The sequence below is a fragment of the Ochotona princeps genome, chromosome 2, assembly GCF_030435755.1.
Source record: "Ochotona princeps isolate mOchPri1 chromosome 2, mOchPri1.hap1, whole genome shotgun sequence".
NCBI classification, from domain to species: Eukaryota; Metazoa; Chordata; class Mammalia; order Lagomorpha; family Ochotonidae; genus Ochotona; species Ochotona princeps.
The window spans coordinates 104796322-104817787 of NC_080833.1; the positions used below are offsets into that span (position 1 = coordinate 104796322).

The 21466-nt window shown below is 39.6% G+C and overlaps 1 protein-coding gene across 1 annotated transcript in view; it reads left to right on the forward strand.

Moving 5' to 3' along the window:
• The window catches only part of VPS45 (vacuolar protein sorting 45 homolog), an 87713-nt gene that overhangs the window by 27376 nt on the left and 38871 nt on the right, over positions 1-21466 (forward strand). The window contains exons 11-14 of the mRNA XM_058660190.1: positions 4327-4485; positions 4685-4792; positions 6270-6391; positions 20633-20764. Of these exons, the coding sequence (XP_058516173.1) occupies positions 4327-4485; positions 4685-4792; positions 6270-6391; positions 20633-20764 (521 nt within the window). The remainder of the gene's footprint in view (positions 1-4326; positions 4486-4684; positions 4793-6269; positions 6392-20632; positions 20765-21466) is intronic.

Sequence of the window (21466 nt, forward strand, 5' to 3'; positions counted from 1 at the left end):
AACAAGGGAAGAACCTTGTTTCTTGGGTTAAACTAAAGCAAAAAATGGAGTTAATCATAATTAAATTCATCTGTGATTGTACAATAGTTCAAATATAGACGTATGTCAGGCACAGCATGGTAGCATGGCATGCTAATCCTTTGGCATCTACTTTCCATATGGGCACTAGTACGTATCCTGACTGCTCCATTTATGATCCAGCTTTGTTGGTGGCCTGGGAGGGCAGTGGGAGATGGCCAGGGCCTTGGGCTCCTGCATCCACATGGGAGGCTGGGAAAACGCTCCTTGCTTCTCAAATCAAGCACAGCTCAACTCTGAAAGATCTCTCTCTTTCTCTTTCTGTGTGTGACTCTTTCTCTCTCAAAATCTTCCTTTCAAATAAGAATAAATAAATCTTAAAAAAAGGTATACATATGTCATAAACATTTTTCTTTGCTGAAATGCATCATCTTATTTTTCATAGATGAAAACAGGAAAGCAGCCAGCCAGAAACAATGGGAGAATCTCTATCAGAAAATAATTTGTTTTCTTACTGATACCATGTGAGCAAATATTAGTTCCTTTTATAAGCTTGACCTCCAAATATTGGATGTTTGTTCTTCTTTTCCTATTCCTTGATTAGGGCTACACTGTTGGAGTTCACTGTAAGGTTTTTAAATCCTATCATCTTAAGTAAGCAATAGTTTTGTTTTGCTCTTTACATTGTCATTGTTACTACGTAACAGTGTGCTTTCTCTCTTGATACTTACCAGGCTTATGGGAAATTTAATAAGTAAAGAAAAAATATATTAGTTTTATAATTGAGTTATATCTGCAATAAATACGACCATGCTGCACATACCTGCTATTTAATTAGATACCTCTCATTCTTTTTTAAATTTTTCTCTTCTTTGATTGATGTCCTGGAACCTCAATTTAACGTATGACTACGTGTGTCAAGTTGAGAAGTCAAATAGCCATGAGGGAAGCAGTCCAAACTGAAGTCACAAGATACCATGGGATCAAGGCTTCCCCAAGAGCTGATGTAGTGAAAGAGGAAAAAGAATTCAGCTTGTACCGACAGGATTCCTTTCACGAGGGAATAAATAAGTCCAGTCAGTTCTTGGATCTGGGCCATAAGTTGGGTCCTAAAGGCTCAAAAGTAGGCAAAGTGGTCTATTCACAGTAATCGGAGGTCAGATCTGGGCCGAGTTCTCAAGGGAGAGACGTGAGTCCAGCCAGGGGATCTAAATACCTGAACCAAATCTCACAGAATGGAACTGGATGCTTTCCTGGGAAACAGAGCCGGGGTCAAGATCTAAATGAAGGTAATTAGAAGGGAGCGAGTAGGAAGAGCACAAACTGATTGCTACAAATAGTCTGTGACCATGTCCAGTCCAGTGTTGAGGAGGTAAAGTTGCTTGTTTTCTCAGATTTGCTTAAAAGCTTAGAGACACTTCTGAAGTTGAGCTGAAAAGAGAGTGACTGCAAGAACAGGAAAATAAAGCATTATATGGATGTGTGTGTGTGTATATATATATATATAAAGAAAGTGACAGAAGAGATCCCACGTGGGGTTTCTTAATGATTTAAACCTTTTTGTCAAGTTCATTGAGATGTGTGAAATTTTACATATGTAAGTTGATTGTGCTCTGAAATATTCTTGTTCTAGTAAAAAATATTGGAACCTGTGAACACATATTCTAGATAGGTTGGATCTCATGATTACTTTGTGGACAATTTACCCACAAAAGGGAAAAGAAAATTCTACAAACATGGGAACTGAACCTATAGAAGAGAAATAAATATCTTCCTTTTTGTTCTAAGTATGGTAGTGAAATATAAACTCAGAAAAGCATAATAGGAATCTCTTAGAGAGCTTGCCACTTAAAAAAAATCATTTATTTATTTTGAAAGAGTTATGGAGAAAAGGGAAGAGAAAGATCTTCCATCTCTTGCTGATTTCTCATTGGATGTCGGATGGCCACCATGGCCAGAGCTGAGACAGGCCAAAGCCAGGAACTTCATCCAAGTTTCCCACTTTGGTGGCAGGGGCCCAACTATTTGAGCCATCTTTTGCTGTTTTTCCCAGGCCAATAGCAGGGAGCTGGATCAGAAGCAGAACAGCCAAATCAAGATCTTAGCAGCACCCAGATGGGATGCCAGTGTCGCAGGCAGCAACCAGAACCGAGAGCCTGCCACGTGAGACCTATGTGGGAGGTTCCCTGTATCTCTATCTCTATTTGACATGAACAGCGGAGTTTTAGACATTGGACATGATTGCTGTGGGGGACTAAAGAGATGATGTGTGGGAGAGCCTTCTGTGAGTGGTGAAGTGTTACCTAGATGTTTGTTGTTTCATTTTTACCATCCATTGCCCTCCAAGGCTCTTTCCAGTCTTTTAATCCATTCCTTTTTTTCCTCTCTGATTTCCCTGGTCCTAGTATAGAAACACTGTTCTCTGTCTCCCACAGTAATTCCAACTCTTAATAATTCTTCAGGGTCTTTTTCCAATGTCACCTCCTTCATGACATCTGTTCCGATTCCTTAAAAACCAGATTTGCAGGCCTAACACAATAGCCTAGTGATTAAATGCTTGCCTTGCATGCGCCAGGATCCCACATGGGCACTGGTTCGTGTCCCGGCAGCTCCACTTCTTTTCCAGCTCCCTGCTTGTGGCCTGAGAAAGCAGTGGAGGATGGCCCAAAGCCTTGGGATCCACCTGAAAGAAGCTCCTGGCTCCTGGCTTCAGTTTGGCTTAGCTCAGGCTGTTGCAGCCATTTGGGGAGTGAGCCAGCAGATGGAAGATCTTTCTTTTTGTCTCTCCTCTCTGTATATATGCCTTTCCAATAAAAAGGATAAATCTTGTAAAACATTGCTTTCGTTAAACTTACCCCCTCTCCCTTATTATGCTAACTTTGAGTTTTTGTTTTGTTTCTTTGCATACATGTTTCTGTAATAACATCATAAACTCACATTCTGCAAAATCATGCATCAAAAATAAACAAGGGTTATGGAGAAGTAGGGTTGTAAGCAGATCACTTAAAATCTAACTAGAAAAAAATTCTAAGCCACATCCTAATTAAAATAATAACAGTCCTAGTTAGGACCATAATGCAGTGACATCTCCTGGCATTTGTACCTAGAAATAAAGTCAGTCCATCCTCCATAGCTATATTATTGGTATTCATATTTTCTTTACAAGAGCTTGAAACTGTTTTTTTCTTATAGATACTAGTTTCATCAAAGTAAAAATACTTTTGAGAGTAGCTTTTTTTAAAATTTTGCTTTTTAACAGTGAAATCACGTTGTCTCCTTTCATTTGTGTCTGCCCTTTCCCCAGACAGTTTAACCTCACAGTAATTACAGCAGTTCCTAAAACCACAAAACCAGATACTTTTAGCAAGAAATAACTCTGAAGACTTCTCTTGTCTTCCTTTTCCCTTTCATTTTTGTCACCTTGGTAAAGCTTCCCTTCTGGGTTAAACTGATATCTTCTTGCATATTTACCACTCCCCTGGAGCTGAAGTGCTTGATCATTTTAGTACTTGGTAGCACAGTGGGTTCTAGCGCCGTCATCCCCCTTCTCCAGTATCTGGGAGCCCACTCAGGACAAAAGTTGTTGCTTAACTCACCTGTGCCTCCCCAGCAGTGCTTGACATACCGTCTTAGGGAGATTCAAAATGTGCTTGTTATCTTGGATTAAAATATCTTATCTGCTTGATAATGAACACACCTGTGTACTGTGTGGACTGTCTCTACCATGAAGACTGACAAAGCATAAATGTGATCTTGGCTGGCTCCCTTTGCCATCAGCACCTGAATCCTACACAGTTTGGAGATTACCTGTTGCATTCTCAAGGCTCTGTCAATCATAGCGATACATATTGTTATCTCCGATGTTTAGATTTTTAAGCCCAATCCCACATAAGATTTTAACTTGTCTCCATTCAACAATCAGTCACTAACACTAAAGAAAGCCAATCAGGTGATTGTGTGCTGTTATTGGTTGAAGTGTTGAGAACAGTATATTTCTTGTTTTAGCAAGGAAATTACCATTTAGGCTTTTGGAGAAGAAAAGAGAAATTTTGTTAAGTTCATTTTTTTGTCCTAGAGCAAGTACAATGGGACTATATTTCTATGTTTAGATATTGTTTCAGGCAAAAGGGTTTTAATGTTGAATAGTTAAGATAGTTGGTAAATGTGTGATCTATACATTGCCATAGTGATAATCCTGTGCGTGAACTCAAATGTATCATTGCCATTCAGTAATTATTAGATTCATGGCCTCATGTAACAGATCAGTTAAGTCCAACGTGGAAACACATCAGCTCTGTCTTCCTTCAGAACGTCAAGAGGCTGCTGCAGAATCCCAAAGTGACCGACTTGGACGCTGCCCGCCTGGTGATGCTCTATGCTCTACATTATGAGCGACACAGCAGCAACAGTCTACCAGGACTAATGATGGACCTCAGGAATAAAGGCGTGCCCGAAAAATATCGAAAGGTAACCCGATTTAGATAATAGGCTTATCAAAGGAACCAAATCTGTTCTTTTAGTCTGAGCTTTAAGAAATGTTAGTCAGCCTTGCTGTTTTTAATTTGCAAGAACATCTGATTGTCTTCTCATATCTTCATTTCCTTATTGTCTTATGAAATGAGCCTCCTGATCCCTAAGCAATAAAAGATTGTTTGTTTTGTAATAGCTGGTGTCTGCAGTTGTGGAGTATGGTGGCAAACGGGTCAGAGGAAGTGACCTCTTCAGCCCCAAAGACGCCGTGGCTATCACCAAGCAGTTCCTCAAAGGATTGAAGGTACAGATGTCTGGCCAGTGCTTTCCCAAGGGAGAACAGTTGACGTCGTCCCAGCTGAGAGCAATGAATCTGAACTTCAGCCCCTCTTGAGAACTGCTTTGATTTAGACTACATCAGTCAAATGAACTCTAGCAGATATTCTCTTGATGGCTGTTTTTTTTTCCTTTGGGTGCTGTCTGTTTTGGAGCGAGATGAGCATTGAACCAAGTAGATGAGCAGGAAATCGTTGAAAGTCTTTCCAGGAAGCACCCAAGAGTAAGAAGACAAATGGTTCCGTTATTCACAGCTGTTTTACTCCGTTTATCTACAATCTAAGATTTGCTAGGTAGTTTCTCTGAGACAGAAATCGAAGGTGAAGTGAACATGTTCATCTTTTTAAAATACCATATGCTGGAAATAGTAAAAAAAATATAGTTTTTTTTAAGATTTATTTATTTTTATTGGAAAGTCAGAATTACAGAGAGAAGGAGACACAGAATGATCTTCCATTTGTTGGTTCACTCTCCAAATGGCCGCAATGGCGACAGCTGAGCTGAGCTGAAACCAAGAGCCAGGAGCTTCTTCCGGGTCTCCCACATGGGTGCAGGGTCTAGGACTTGGGCCATCTCCACTGCTTTTCCCAGGCCACAAGTACGAAGCTGGATGGGAAGTAGAGCAGCCAGGACATGATCCGGCACCCATACGGGATGCTGCGCTTAGAAGTGGAGGATTAGCCAGTTGAGCCATTGCTCTGTCCCCCATCCCCAAATTAGTTTTAATATGCTAGCCTTCCTGTTTTCCCTGAATTCCTCTCCTCTCTGAGTGTTTCCCATCTTCTTTTCGACATGGTCCTTTCCTTTTATTTGTCCTGCTTGTCATTTTACATCTTCACAGCAGGATGAGAGTCAGTGAAGACATGATAAAGAATATAAGCATCTCCATTTTTCAAAATTTCTTTATAAGAGCCGCACTTAAATTGCAGGATACTTTCATGAATTTGGAACATTTCTAATTGATTAAAATAATTTTTAAAATCTCCTAAAATTTCATTTTCAAAAAATTTATCTATGTTTATTACAAGGTCAGAAACACAGAGAGGAGGAGAGACACAGAGGAAGATCATCCGTCCGATGATTCACTCCCCAAGCGGCTGCAATGGCCAGAGCTGAGCCAATCCGAAGCTAGGAGCCAAGAGCCTCTTCTAGGTCTCCCACATGGGTGCAGGGTCCCAAATCTCTGTGCCATCCTTAACTGCTTTCCCAAGCTGCAAGCAGGGAGCTGGATGGGAAGCAGAGTAACTGGAATTTGAACCAGCACCCATATGGGCTCCCAGCACGTGCAAGGCGAGGACTTTAGCTACTAGGCCACCGCACTGGGCCTTACTCCTAAAATTTCTATTTGAAGCAATCCCATGAAATGTCTGTTAAGTGTATATCTTTTTCTGATCAGATTGATAGTTTTCCCCAAATGACAGAAGGATCATTTTCCTCTGTTCTAGGGAGTAGAAAATGTATACACACAGCACCAGCCTTTTCTACATGAGACCCTGGACCATCTTATCAAAGGAAAGCTGAAGGAAAACCTCTATCCTTATCTCGGCCCCAGCACACTCAGGGACAGGTAAGATGACAAAGATATCAAAAGCAGAGCAGATAGGAGATTTTGAGAAATGATAGGGATTAAAAATGTGGTGGTATCATTCTGCTACCTACTCCTTTCTCTGTTTTATGTCAGTTCTAAGAATCTTTTGGTTTTACATATGTTAACCTCAGATAGGAATTTCCCAACAAAGCATGAAATGATTATTTGCTTTGGAATAAACAAACAGGTGTTTTGGAGGTCTTTAAATCATTGAATTCCATATGTTAGTGTCAGAGCAGTTTATTTGTTCCTTTAAGGTTCAGTTCTATGGCATCTGGCATTTGGAGTTTAAAACATTAAAGCCAAAAATAGATTTGCTGTCTGGTTACCATCCAGAGCAGGTTGTTACTATTTTAGATGAGGACTGGACTTTGCCAAATGTGGCCAGCATGCACACTGAGAGACCTAATTAATAAAGGCCATTTGTTGCAAAGGAAAAAAGCACGGTTTTCATCTCAAGTATTAACTAAAGGAAGCAATTAGCTGTCATTTTAATCCAGTGATTAGTTGGTTTTAGCAAAAACAGAACTTGTCCAGAAAACTTAGGCCAACAAATTCTATCGAGTTAAAAATTATGCTCTTATGTATTTTTTGGACCATATGTTGTAAAGGGCCTAAATATATAAAGCTGAATCCTATTGATAAGTTACTGTTGGTAGAATATTTGTATTCTTTCAGCTAATCATCATCTAAGAGCCTGGGATGTATTATGTTTTCTAAATATATTAAATCTGTGAAAGGAGAAAATGATTTGAGATATGTGGCTGAGTCACTTACATTGCAAAGCAGATTTTTTTCTCATTTTTACTTTTTAAAAAATCTCTGCAATTTGATATGAAGGGGTGGGTAGGGTAGGAAATCTCTAAAAAAAAAAATTCCAAGGTTGAGAGGCAGAACATCTTGTGTTACAAGGAGAGAGTACATTCATTGAATTGAAACGTTCAAGGACTTTGGCATCAAGGTCCAGAAATGCCAGCTAAGCAGGAAGAATAAAAATCAGCCCAAAGTTAGTCTCCTGCCTGAGAGGCTTTTTGAAAAACATGACTCTATTCTTGAGCCTTCTTATTAATGCAGTAAAACTGAAAATGTTAAATTGCTTATGAATTTTATATAAGGATAACTAATGTGGAGGTTGGCTACTTATTGTTTAAAGGGTAAAACCATGGTTTACCAGAAGAATGTGGTGTGTATGATCAGTGCCCCACAACAAACTTTTCTAATTTGTATGATTCGTTTCTTTTTTTTTTTTAAAGTAGCTTTACCTTCACCTTTTTCTATTTTTTCTTTTTTTTTTAAAGATTTATTTATTTTTATTACAAAGTCAGATATACAGAGAGGAGGAGAGACAGAGAGGAAGATCTTCCATCCGATGTTTCACTCCCCAAGTGAGTGCAACGGCCGGTGCTGTACCGATCCGAAGCCAGGAACCAGGAACCTCTTCCAGGTCTCCCATGCGGGTGCAGGGTCCCAAGGCTCTGGGCCATCCTCGACTGCTTTCCCAGGCCACAGCAGGGAGCTTGATGGGGAGTGGAGCTGCCGGGATTAGAACCAGCACCCATATGGGATCCTGGAGTGTTCAAGGCAAAGACTTTAGCTGCTAGGCTATGCCGCCGAGCCCTGTATGATTCATTTCTAATGGGAGCTCACAATGATGCTTTTTCCAGCTAAATGCAGTGTTTCAGTGGTCTGTTAGCATTTGTTACTGTAAGCTAATATGTACAAAGGTAGTTCAAAAAGTTGGTGGAAAATGTAAATTGTGTTTTAGTTCCATTTTTCCACTAACTTTCTAAGTTCCCTGGTATGCAATTAATAATTCCATCGCTTCCTCCCTTTATACAAAAGTAGTTCTTGAACACTTTCAGCATATCAACTGTTGCTGATGCTGGGGATACAGAAGTGATAGTCAGGGCAAGGTACCTAGTCTCAAGGAACTTATGGGATGGAGACAGAGAGCAAACAAGCCAGGAAAGAATCTGAGGGTGTTAAGTGCCATCAAGGAAAGTGCTGGGCAGTGAAGGCTACCTTAGGTGGAAAGCCTCCCCGAGGTGGTGTTCAAGACAGACTTTAGTCACAAAGAAGAGCCAAGGGAGAAAATACCTATTAGCTGGAACTCCAGAGCGAAGGCCTTGAAAAGAGAGCGCTCAATGAGTTTGAGAAGGAGAAGGAACCCCATGTGGCTGGAACGTGTAGGTAAGTAGAGAAGTGGTTGAAAAGATGGGTCACACAGGGTCTTGTAGGCCTGGTAGAAAGGTTTTATGTTTTTGTTTTATTTTTTGAATTTTAAGTATTAAAAGAAACGAAGAGTTTTAAGCATGTCGGCGACATGAAGTGAGCAGTACTGAAAGATCACCTTATGGAGATGGATTACTGCAGGCAAAAATAGGAGCAGGGAGCTTACTGAGGAGGAGGCTGTAGTCGTCCATAAGAAATGAGAAGAGTTGAACAAGACTCAGAAAGAGGGATAGACTTTATAGGCTTGTTTAATGGGCCAGATTGATGAGCAAGAGTGAAGGAGAAATCAGGGACAATGCTCAGGTGTTGAGAGGAAGTAGAATTTTGCTGTTAAACTGGAGTTGCCTATTAAATAACCAGGAGGAAACATACCATACTAAGTTGGTAGTTAACGAGAGATTCATGATATTTAAAGTCACAGAACTCAGTCAGATCAGCTAAGGAGAAAGCATGAAAAAAGACAAGAAGCAGGCCCAAGCCTGAATATTGAGCAGAGGATGAAGGCTAGCAGTGGAGACTAAGGAGAAAGCAAAGACGTAGGAGGGAAGCTACGAGAGCAAAGCATCCTGAAGACCCGTGGTGAGTGGCCAGCCATGCGCAGTCTGCTGAGAAGTGAAGATGAAGAAAGCAAAGCAGTCAGCAGGTGGGCAGCATGAAGATCTCTGATCTCATTCCCCAGCTTCACAGGAAGGCTAGAAACCATGTGGAAGAAAAGTGCAGAATGTAAGATAAGATGACAAATGTATGCAACACATTTGAAGAAATTTTATATAAAAGAAGCAGATAAATACAGAAGAAATGCAGCAGTTTATTTGTAATTAATGAAACATATCCGGCAAAGAAGTACAAAGATACTTTTAGAAGTTCATGAAAAACTGAATGAAAAGATAAGTTTGCTTTGGTGTGACAAAATTTTGAAATCCATGCATAGATTATTTTATAATATCAATTCTCCGTAAAGTTTTTTTGAGATTTATTTAATTTGGGGCCCGATTTGGTAGCCTAGTGGCTAAACTCCTTGCCTTGCATGTGCCGGGATCCCATATGAGTGCCAGTTTTTGTCCCAGCTGCTCCAGTTCCCACCCAGCTCCCTGCTTGTGGCCTGGGAAAGCAGTTGAGGATGGCCCAAAGCCTTGGGACCCTGCATCTGCGTGGGAGACCTGGAAGAGGCTCCTGGCTTTGGATCGGCTCAGCTCTGGCCATTGCAACCACTTGGGGAGTGAAACATCAGACAGAAGATCTTTCTGTCTCTCCTTCTCTCTGTAACTTTGACTTTCCATTAAAAATAAATTAAAATAGAAGCTGCAATCCCTGGAATTGAGGTAATTCAAAGCCAGGAAGCAGGAGCTTTCTCCCGGCTTCCCACATGGGTGCAGGGATCCAAGGACTTGAGCCATCCTCTGTTGTTTTCCCAGGCCAAAATCAGGGAGCTGGATCAGAGTGGAGCAGTCAGCACTAAAATTGGTGCCTGTATTGGATACCAGCACCACAGGCAGGAGCCTGGCCATGACACTGAACCCTCCCCAGACTTTTGGAAGACTCCTCTATGCATGGATTTCAAGACCTTTTTTATATCAAATTAATTTATCTTTTAAAATATTTATATATTTATTTGAAAGGCAGAGTTACAGAGAGGGACACACACACACACACACACACACACAGGAGAGAGATATTCCATCTGCTGGTTTACTTCTATTCTGATTTACAGCATGACTGAAGCAGTTGGGCTGGATCAAGCTGAAGCCAGAAGCCAAGGATTCCAAATCTCTCTCTCTCTCTCTCTCTCTCTCTCTCTCTCTCTCTCTTTTTCCCTCTCTCTCTAATTCTGCCTTTCACATAAATAAATAAATCTTTAATAATAAGTAGTAACAAAGAAAATAAAGTGGTTCCTGGATTAAGATCTCATTTTAAGTTCTACTGATTAGTGGAGTTACTTGTGATGAAGTTCAGGTTGTATTTATGGATGTGGGTTGCGGCGACTGGAAGAAGTTGATTGCGCTGTGAGATGAGGGTGTTAGGTGGGTCATCCACATTGGCATTAAAGTCATTGAACATCCAGAAAGAAGGAATGAAAAGCAGGGTATTAAGCCAGAAGCAAAATTTTCAGGGATAAAAATGAGCAAGTGAGACTGAATCAGTATAATTATGTTATGGGCTTTTTTTTTTTTTTTTAGTTTTTTGTGATGTTTACATAATTGATCAGGGTGGGAAGGGCTGAGGATCAGGGGATGGTGGGTGAGACCCTTGTTTACACATTTTCTTCTTCTGCTTCCTGTATATTGGGGAGAGGGGGATGCAACCAGGCTCCCAACTGCCACATTACTTGAGGGATGGAGAACTGCCACCCAGTATCACCCCGGGGTCCCCATTGTGGAGCATTTTCTGGGGATTCTGCTCATGTGGTTTCAATAGTTCTGAAATGCTGCTGATATCATTGCTCCAAGGATGAGGAAATCCTTGCAAGGCCCACTGGCTGTCATAGTCCACCTCCGAGTCTCCATTGGCCCAGATATTTGCTGTCAAGTTTCACTGGGATAATGGATCAGTTTATTCTGCCCTCCATCCTCAACAAACTGATGGGTGCTGTGGTCCAGCCCAGCCCTGCCCAACACTCACTCAGCCCTCATATACATGTTATATGCTTTTAAAATGGTGGAAATTTTGAAGGAAGCAAGGAGATACAATTTTTAAACTACACTGGGGGCCAGAGAAGACCTTTGGTCCTACTGAACAAAAGGGAGATTATAGAGGGCTTGAAAAGACTGTCACTTAACAGTTCAATTTCTAAAAGTTGACATATGGATATATTGTATAAGTACATAAAGATTACACACCTTTGTTCGCCAAAACATTGTCAGAACAAAAAACAGAACAAATTAACTATTCATTAATAGTGGGTCAGTTTGCTATATTACAGTACAATACTATGAATTCTTTATTTAACCTGGCATAACACTTTATGTGGTGGGATATGAAGCTTCCTGTTTTTCTTTTTTCAATATTTGATATAGAAGATGCTATTTTATATCTTTCATTTGAAAAACCATATCAGCATAAAGATAATATATCCATGTACATAAAAGTAAGTGCTTGGCCATATATGTGCATTATGTACAGGTGTATACAAACACAAATGTGTGTGTACAGTAACTATGAAAATAAATAAATTGTTCATAGGTACTACCTCTGATATTAGGATATTTAGATAGTAGTTAATCATACACATGGCTGTCCTTCCTGTTAACTAATGTATTAGATATTGTAATATTAAAGTAAGAATTATGGTTTGTTCATCTTTGGAGTTTTCATAACATTTTACATAGTATCTCACAAGTAGTAGATGTCTAATAGACATTTGCTCTAGATATGTAAGCATCTATAACAGTTAACATACCGACATTTTAGTTGGAAAATTTTAAATCAGAGTATAAATTTAGTTTTTGCTGCCAAAAATGTAGACCTTTGCAGTTTGTGAGTAACCCTATTCAGTGTTTCGGTTGTGCATCTGCTTGGCCCCACTGTTAGCAATCGCCACATGGAGACGAGTCATGGATCTTAGTCATCTCTATGGTAATGTAATTCTAATTATGGTCAAATTTTTTGGTTTTGTTGTTGTCAGAATATCAGAAAGTATCAAAGGGGATGTGGCAAGAGTACAATTTTGCCAAACCAGAACAGTTGGACAAAGTTTACAGCACTTAGCTATTAAATTAGTGGTTAAACTGTTTGGCACTGTGGCTGCATCCACAAATTAGGTTTGAGTTTTCTGTTGCACGTGGGATTGCCACAAATCCTATTTCTCAGGCCATTTTTTTTCTCCTGAATTTTCCTGACTAAAAAAAAAAAAAAAAGGAAAAACGTTTTCTTGTGAAAACAAAATGGAGCTGTATGATTCCACATACCAGACTCAATCAATTTAGAATGGAAGTGCTTCTCACATTTGGCCAAATTTAGTGGAATCTTTGTTTCCATAAAAGCAACAATCATTTTACATTGGCCTTTTTTTTTCTTTAGTAAATCCTCGTAAGAACACTGCCATCTGTAAATAAATTTTAAAATGTAAATTTTAGACATAAAGTGTAATGATTCAGAAAGCAGATAAAATGTTGCCTTTTGAATATTTATTTTTTCACTTACCCGCATATAGAAATAATTTCCAGAAATTTTATACACAAAAAAGTTTTTTTAATCTAAAAGAGAGACAGAGATCTTCTGTGTGCTGGTTCACTCACCAGATGCTCACAACAGCCCAGGTTGGGCCTTTCTGAAGCCAGGAGCCTGGGATTCAGTCCTGCTTCCCAAGTGATGACAGAGACTCAACTACTGGAGTCATCGCCTACTGCCTCCCAGGGTATACTTTGGCAGGAAATGGGAATTGGAGACATGGAGCTGAGACTGAAACCCAGGCTTTTTAATATGGGATGCAGGTATCCCACACAGCATCTTAAAAATCACTGCACCAAATACTCTCAATATTTTTAGTTTATTTTTCCCACAAAAATGAGATGAAATGGTTTGGGTCCTGAGGTGGCCTTGTAAGTCTGCACACAGACTGAACTGGCTACTGTTTTCTAATGTTTAATGTCTGCATTCATTGATACTGTTGGTTGCTATGGTGAATCCCAGAACACAGGAAAATGTGCACACAGCATGAAACTTAGGTATTCCACATTGGTTTGGCCATGATTTTTAAAAGATTTCCTGAACATTTTACCATTGGCCTCATCCAAGCATCTACCTTTGTAAGATTCATTGGGGAAACAAATGAAAAGGAAAAATGTCAGAAAAACTTAATTTTTTCCCTTAGGTGTTCTATAAATCAGCTTGAATAAGTAATAGGAGGCTCAAGAACACAATTATTAATGTTTTTTGAACATAGTTATCTTTATTGGGTATACAGTTAGCCAGGCTACTCTTGTGTCTAGATTTGGTCCTTATATTTATTTAACCTTCACTCACAGTTTCTCACTATATTTTCTTTCCTCTCCTATAATACAAAAATACCTTGGCACAGTGAAATGATCAGATTAAAGGACTGTATCCTCCTTCAGTTTATTCCTCCTGGGGCTTGCTTTTCTTCTCCAGAAGAGAGAGGTGTGGGACAGGTGTTGTAGCACAGCTTGGGATGCCCGCATCCTGAACTAGAACACCGGTTGCACAGTCCTGTCTAATCCACACTTTATCTCCAGCTCCCTACTGATGCTTCTGGCAGGTGACAAATGATGGCCCAACTGCTTGTGCCCTTGCCACCTACATGAGAGACCATGTAGGAGTCCCTGGCTGCTCACTTGGGCCCAGCCTAGCTCTAGCTGTTGCTGCCACTTGGAGAGTAAACCAGTGAATGGATGATCGCTCTCCTTCAATTTGTCTCTCCCTCTCTTCCACTCTGCTTCTCAAATACAACAAATAAATCGTAAAAAGAGAGTCAGAGTCTAGAGGGGTATACTCTTCAAACCAGGGATGATCTGAGGTCAGCTAGAGAGAAGCAACTTTATCTTCCAGGATGATACTCATTTGCCTGCCTGGTGATTTTAAATTGAACCATCAGAACAGTTCAAGCAAAGGTGATGCAGTCTGATTCCTCTCATTAGTCACCGGATGACCGCTGGATGCAATGGAGAAACTTTCTGTTCTCAGTGAAATTATCTGTGTGTTCCCAGGTGTTTATCTATTCAAAGTAAATGGCATAATGGGCCTCAAGTAGAGTTGGGCTTCACCATAAGGAACACTGACCATGGAAACTCACTGTAGCGCAAAAACTCATTTTCTAGGAAACAAGTAGCCTTGAGAATTTCATTATTTCTGAACACTATAAATGCCGCCCACTCCCCAATTTCCAGATGATCTGATCCCCAGATAGTTACAATATAAAACAAGCTGTTGTTGAAGGCTTTCTCCTTAATGGTACATTCATATAACATTAGATAGTCCCCACACAGCTTATCCTGTACACCCTTAATGAACATTAAGACAGCTGTTACTGCACTTCAGATGTTCTTACTATATCAGATTATTGGTACTTTCTGGAACCAATATGGTGGAAAAATTAAAAATTAATATCCTTAGAAATTTAGTGTTAAAAAGATGCCTATTTAACATATTCATGAGAGTAATACTATGATAAAATTATAGGAACTCAGGTAAATCTTTCAAATGACAGCCAACATAGTTTATTTCATTTTATTTATTAGTGCATTCCTAAAGATTCTGACAAGAAATGAACTTGAGTTTTAGGTGTTCATATTCCCCTCCATTCCTGTAGAAATATTGGTAAGAATTAAAGCAACACATATCAATTGGAGGAAAAGAAGATAACCATATATTTTGCCTGAATAATCAATCTGTGCATAATTGAGAGTTCATTATACTTGATAAAAAATACTACTGCCAAAATCATGCAGCCCCTTCCTGAGGAAGTGACCTTTCTCAGCCAGAAAGCAAAACTGGCCAGTAGCTGGAAGAAGGACATCTTATGACAACTGGTAATACTTTCATAAAGTTTATGAAGAAATCGGACCTGGCACAGTAGCTTAGTGGCTAAAGTCCTCGCCTTGCACGGGCCAAGATCCCATATAGGCACCAGCTTGTGGTCTGGCAGCCCTGTTTCTGATCCTGCTCCTTGCCTGTGACCTAGGACAGCCCAAATCCTTGAGACCCTGGGAGGCCTGGAAGAAGCTCCTGGCTCCTGGCTTCAGGTCAGCTCAACTCCAACCATTGTGGCCACTTGGGGAATGAATCATCAGAAGATCTTCCTCTCTGTCTCTCCTCCTCTCTGTATATCTGGCTTGCCAATGAAAAATAAATAATTTTTTCAATAAATTAATTTTTTAAAGTTTATGAAGAAATTTCCTACAGCCTAAAGCACAGGATTAACAGGGGGTTCATAATTTAGCCTGAGGTTGTATACATTTCTTTGAGCTACTAAAAGAACTCACACAAGTTATAGAGTAGTGCTACTACAAATCCATTGTTTCTAATCACATTGAAATTCAGGAGCGAGTTTGCACTGTAGATAGAGATTCGGTAGTCATCAACAAAGAGAGATACTGAAGAACACAAAACTAGGTGAGATGATCTCAGGAAGTGTTGTCCATAGAACTTCCAACAGTGATGAAAATGGACTACGTCTGTTTTATCAGAAAGGCAGCCACTAGCTAAATGGCTGTTGAGCACTTGAAATATGGCTAGGACCACTGAGGAACTGATTTTTAAATTTCATTTCATTTTATTTTGAAGGTGCATGGGTGGTTCAGTGGTAGAATTCTCATTTTATTTTGGTTAGACTGATGTTGCTGATGGCCCCAATGTTGAACAGAGCAGAACTGGGGAACATGTACAGTTTACACAATTTGGGAAGAAGGGAGGACAAAGAGCTGGACTCTGAGTATACCAGCATTAAGAAGTCAGGGAAATGAGATGGAACTATTAAGGATCCCTGGAAATTAGCAAGTAAGTGAAGAAAGTATATTCAAGAGAAGCAGGTGATCAACTTAATGAACTGTTACTGAAAACTTGAGTAAGACAAGGACTGAAAAATAATCAAATGGTCAAATGGAGCTAGTAATACAACCTTAACAAAATAAGTCATTAGGTAGAGTCATAAGGGTCAAACCTGAACAAAAATTAGTTTTTGATAGAACGACCATGGGATAATTAACGTTTCTGAAATTTTGCTTGCTCAGTTATAACTCTTGCCTCTCAAACTTCTAAGCCAAATACCTGGAAAATAACAGGTACTCAATAAAGGGTCAGTACTGGTTTGTGGTCCTTTAGAGAGAAGAAAATAAAATTATATTCACTCGTTAAGTCATTTGTTGCACAAATATTTATTGACTCTTCACTATGTGCTAGGTACTGTCTTAGAATCAAAGACTAAGCAATGAACAACTATCTCCCCTTGCAATTCCCTCATAAAAGCCTCATAAAGCCTACTTTATAACAACATATGTAACTATAGAACAAGAGAACAGAGAATGGAGTGTAACAGAGGGCCAGGGCAGAAAGATAAACTAAGGTTGAGAAAGATTATACATTAATTAAGCATTGCTCCAGTTTTTTATCCTTGGCAGAGAAAGAGCAGGGTCAGATCTGTGTTTGGGGAGATAAAAATGGCTTACAAAGAAAGTGGAAATGAAGTACCAGTAAGTCTTGACTATGATAGGAGTCTGACAGTCAAACAGGGGAAACTGAGTTAAGTGACAGAATTGAGATAGTCTGAAGGTAGAGTTGACATAAATCAGTGGCCAACAGAATAAGGACAGGATGAAAGAGTAGGAAATGAAAGAATTAATAGTAAGATGATGTGAAGTTTCTGAGATGATTGTACATGATTTGGAAGACTATGAGCATGCATAGCAGACAGAATAATGCTGATTCCCCAAGCTCCCAAAATGTGCATGCTCCAATTTCTGAAGCCTTTCTAGGCAAAGGGACTTTACAGATGTGAGTAAGGATGTGAACCTTGACCTAGGGAGATGATCCAGGTGGGCTCAATCTAATCACAAATTCAAAAACATTGGAGAACCTTTCCTGATGATTATCAGAGAGAGATGTGCAGCAGGGTAAGAGGCATAAGATTTTGCTAGAGGAAGGAAGTCAAGGAATGCAGTAGCCTCTAGAAGCTGGGAAAAGGGGAATAAAACAGATCATTTTCTGGAAAACCAGAAGGAACATAGACCTGCTGACAGCATTCTTTAAAGATAAAAAAGATTATTTTTATTGGAAAGGCAGATTTATAGAATGAAGGAGAGACAGAGGAAATATTCCATCTACTGGTTCATTCCCCACGTGGCTGCAGTGACCAGAGCTGAGCAGATCCAAAGGCAGGAGCCAAGAGTTTCTTCAAGGTTTCCCATATAGATGCAGGAACCCAAGGCTTTGGGCCATGTTCTGCTGCTTTTTCAGGCCACAGGCAGGGAGCTGGATCGGCAGTGGAGCAGCAGGCTACAAACCAGTGCCCATAGGGAATCCTGGCACTTGTGAGGGATGTATTAATCAATTGAAGCATTGCGCTGGGCCCTGAAAGCATTCTTTAGGCCAGGGAAATCCATGGCAAATTTCCTGACCTCCGTAACTACAGGATAATACACTTGTATATTTTAAACCATTAGATTTATGATAATTTGTCTCAACAGAAAGAAAACTAATAACAGTGTCATTCACTAAAACAAGGAGTATAAGAAGAGAAGCAGAAGAAAAGTAGAAACTAAATAGTAGAGTTCAGTTTTGAAATTTTACTGTATATTATTTTCTTTGTTTTTGAGAGACTGACACAGACAGAACTCCCATCTGCTAGTTTACTCCCCAGTTGTCCTCGGTGTTCTGGACTGGGCCAAAACCAAAAACCAGAAACTTAATTCCACTCTCCCACATGGATGTCAGAAACTCAGTTTCTTGAGCTATCATTCCTGCATTCCAGGGTACACACACATTAATAGGAAGCCAGAGTCAGAAGCTAGAGCCAGACATCACACTTAAGCATCCCAATGTGGAATGCAGGCATCTTTACCAGTAGGTTAAATTCTTGCCCCCAGAGTTCCATTGTGGACACAGGTGAGCCTAAATGTCTGCGATGCACAGAAAGGCACACTGTGATGTACAGAAATGTGCAGAGCTGGAACCAAGAAAGACAGTTAAAGCTAAAGGTCTGGAGTCATGGTAACGTGGTAGTCCAGTCTAGATAAAATTTGTAGGGGAAAATGAGAATCAAGACAGGACACTGAGAGTAAACAACCTGTAAGCTGAATAAAGAAAAAGTGTTTTTTTTAAATCTATTCCATTAAAACAGCTGTTAGTATGATCATCAGTGACCTCTATTAATAAAATCCATGGTTATTTTTCAGTCCTAATCTTAGTTGACCTGTCTTAAGTTTCCCTTTAACATCTTTAAAACACTTGGCTCACATAATGTCATATTCTTATGGTCTTGCTGTTATCTTTTATTATCTTGTTATTCTTTATTTCCTTTGAATTTCCTTCCTCAACTTCTGCTTCAATGTTGTAGCTTGCCAGGGTCCACCCTGAGCCTCCTTTCTCACATTCTGTTGTCTCTGAAACTTTACATGCTGGTGACATGCAGAACTTTATTGGAGGGCTCATAATAAGGAGTCATGATGAGAGGTGACTTTTTCTCACCCATCAGTCCGAAAAGACAGATCTTTGAATATACATGATGTTGATGAGGATATGAACAAATGGGTACTTACCTGAAATGCTGTTTGCAACTTGGCAATGTCTATCAAAATTTCAAGTACATGGTTTACCGAAGATAAGGGCAAGGAGAAGAATGGTGTATATAAATATTCTTTGTGTGTGTGTGGGGGGAGAAAGACAGAGATCATAATATGTAAAAGTACGATTAAAAGACAAGGAACAGTGTTTGCCTCTATAGAAATACTGGGGAAGGGAGGAAGAACAGCAAGAGTGATAAGAAGGAAAATCACTTTTTCAGTCTGTTCCCCTTTTATATATTTTTTTGAGATTGAAAAAATTAATTTATACAATAATTTCAAATATTTTTAGATCTGCATTTTAAAAAGTCAAACGACCCCCTTTTATATCTTATGCCATGTGTATGCCTTTTTGTAGCAAAAAATAGCGTATTTTACAGTCACAAACATTACCATAGTATATGTAACAGCATGTAATTCTTACAGCACTGTGATACTAATTACATGATTTCAGGGGGACAGTCTTGAATGGAAGTTAGTTTGTCTAAAAAAGTAAATTTAGTGTTTTAAAGGCATGATTTTAGTCCACATACAAATGTTCTAATTGACTCTCTGTAATGAATTGTAAAGTAAGCAACTCTTCATCATTGGGAATTTTTACCCCTTTCATTGGAGGATTTCTGTAATTCAGAAACTATATGAACATTTTAAAATAGCCACGCTATCTGATCCTGCTTCCAAAAAGTCTCCCCAAAACAATTACCCTCTCAGTTAATTCATTCATGGTGTTATAGAAACAGAAAGAAAATGTGCAGTTGGGTTTTTAAAATGGCTTTTGCAGAAGCGTATATATTCCTTGTTTAGTCTTATATCAAAACTTCCAAAATGGGTGCTTCTGCTTGATGTAGTTTTAAATAGATTCCAGTGGGTAACTTAACAAAATATCTTGGTTACTAAAATTAAGCATTTTATCTCCTTTTGTTGGGGTGAGAAAAAGAACAAAACACACTTTAGCAAATTTGAAGCCCTTGTTGCTGGTACAGGAGGTAGTCAAGAACCACCCACTTTGGTTAAAAAGCTATTTTGATAAGGAGTGAGACAGTAAACAGCACAGTGCTCCCCAGACGAAGCTAGTGGCCGAGCTAGTATGTCAGCATGTCCACTACAAAACCACCCAATTTTTCTTCTTCTTCTTCTTCTTTGGTTTCCATGGCTTCTTTTTCTTGGTCTATCAAAGAATTAAAAAAAAAAAAAAAAAAAAGATTTTGGGAAGAGGTGGAGTGCCTAGAAGTACCATTAATTTATGGGCCTCATTCTTTTCTAACATTCAGAACACCAATGTTCCTAGTTCCCATGTTACCATGTTATGGGGACATGAAGATCTGCCCATAATGCTATGAAGTCATTGGATGGAAGGCATTGTGACAGCAGTGTGCTAAGTGTTTGCAAAGGGGCTTCGCCATGAAAGTAGATGTGTAGTAGAGACATAAACTCTGCAGCCTCTTGAATATCAAAGAATATTTCTACATTTGGTTCCAGCAAACACCATTGTGCTATTCTGAAATCCACAGCACAGAAATTATGAGACATCCGCTCATAAACAGAAAGCAAATCACTATTCAGCATTTCCTGCTGTGTTTCCTGCCAATTTCAGATAATTAAAACTTTTTTTAAACCTCTTTTTCCATTCTCCTTAATTCTGCTTCCTCTACTAGAAAAGAAAGAGAAATTAAAACTCTATGTATATAATAGTAACAACAGCTCTTGGCCCTTTTTTCCCATTATCTTGTGACATTATCTTTCTTTCCTGTGACAGACCTCAGGATATCATCGTGTTTGTAATCGGAGGAGCCACCTATGAGGAAGCACTAACGGTTTATAACCTGAACCGCAGCACCCCAGGAGTAAGGATCGTCCTCGGAGGAACCACAGTGCACAACACCAAAAGGTAAAAGACACCCAGTCCTACAACTCTGTCCCTTTTGCTGAGGAAAAAAGCTTCCATTCCCTTTATGTTGGAAAAGTTTGGTCAGCGCTGTCCAAATGACCATTGAGCAAAATGTTCAGGTGTTTGTAGCATCAGTTCTTGGATTTACAACTTGATGAGAGATACTGTAGTTAAATTCATAAAGCAATTATTTCGAAGATCTGGAGAAGAGCCATCCCTTACTATTTTTTTTTTAAAGATTTTATTGTTATTGGAAAGCCGGATATACAGAGAGGAGGAGAGACAGAGAGGAACATCTTCCATCCGATGTTTCACTCCCCAAGTGAGCTGCAACACGCCGGTGCGCACTGATCCGAAGCCGGGAACCAGGAACCTCTTCCGGGTCTCCCACGCGGGTGCAGGGTCCCAAAGCTTTGGGCCGTCCTCAACTGCTTTCCCAGGCCACAAGCAGGGAGCTGGATGGGAAGTGGAGCAGCTGGGATTAGAACCGGCGCACCATCCCTTACTATTAACAACTTGTTTTTCCTGTATTCAAAGAAAGAGAAATTTAAAAGCCACAGACTGGCACTTTGAAAAATGCATAAGTATTATAATATTGAATTCTGTGAGTTTTTCCTATCTTGCTGATTAATTACATCAACCCAAAAAGTATTTAATAAAAACAGTAAAAATGGGGGGGAAATGGTCTTACTTCAAGTGAGT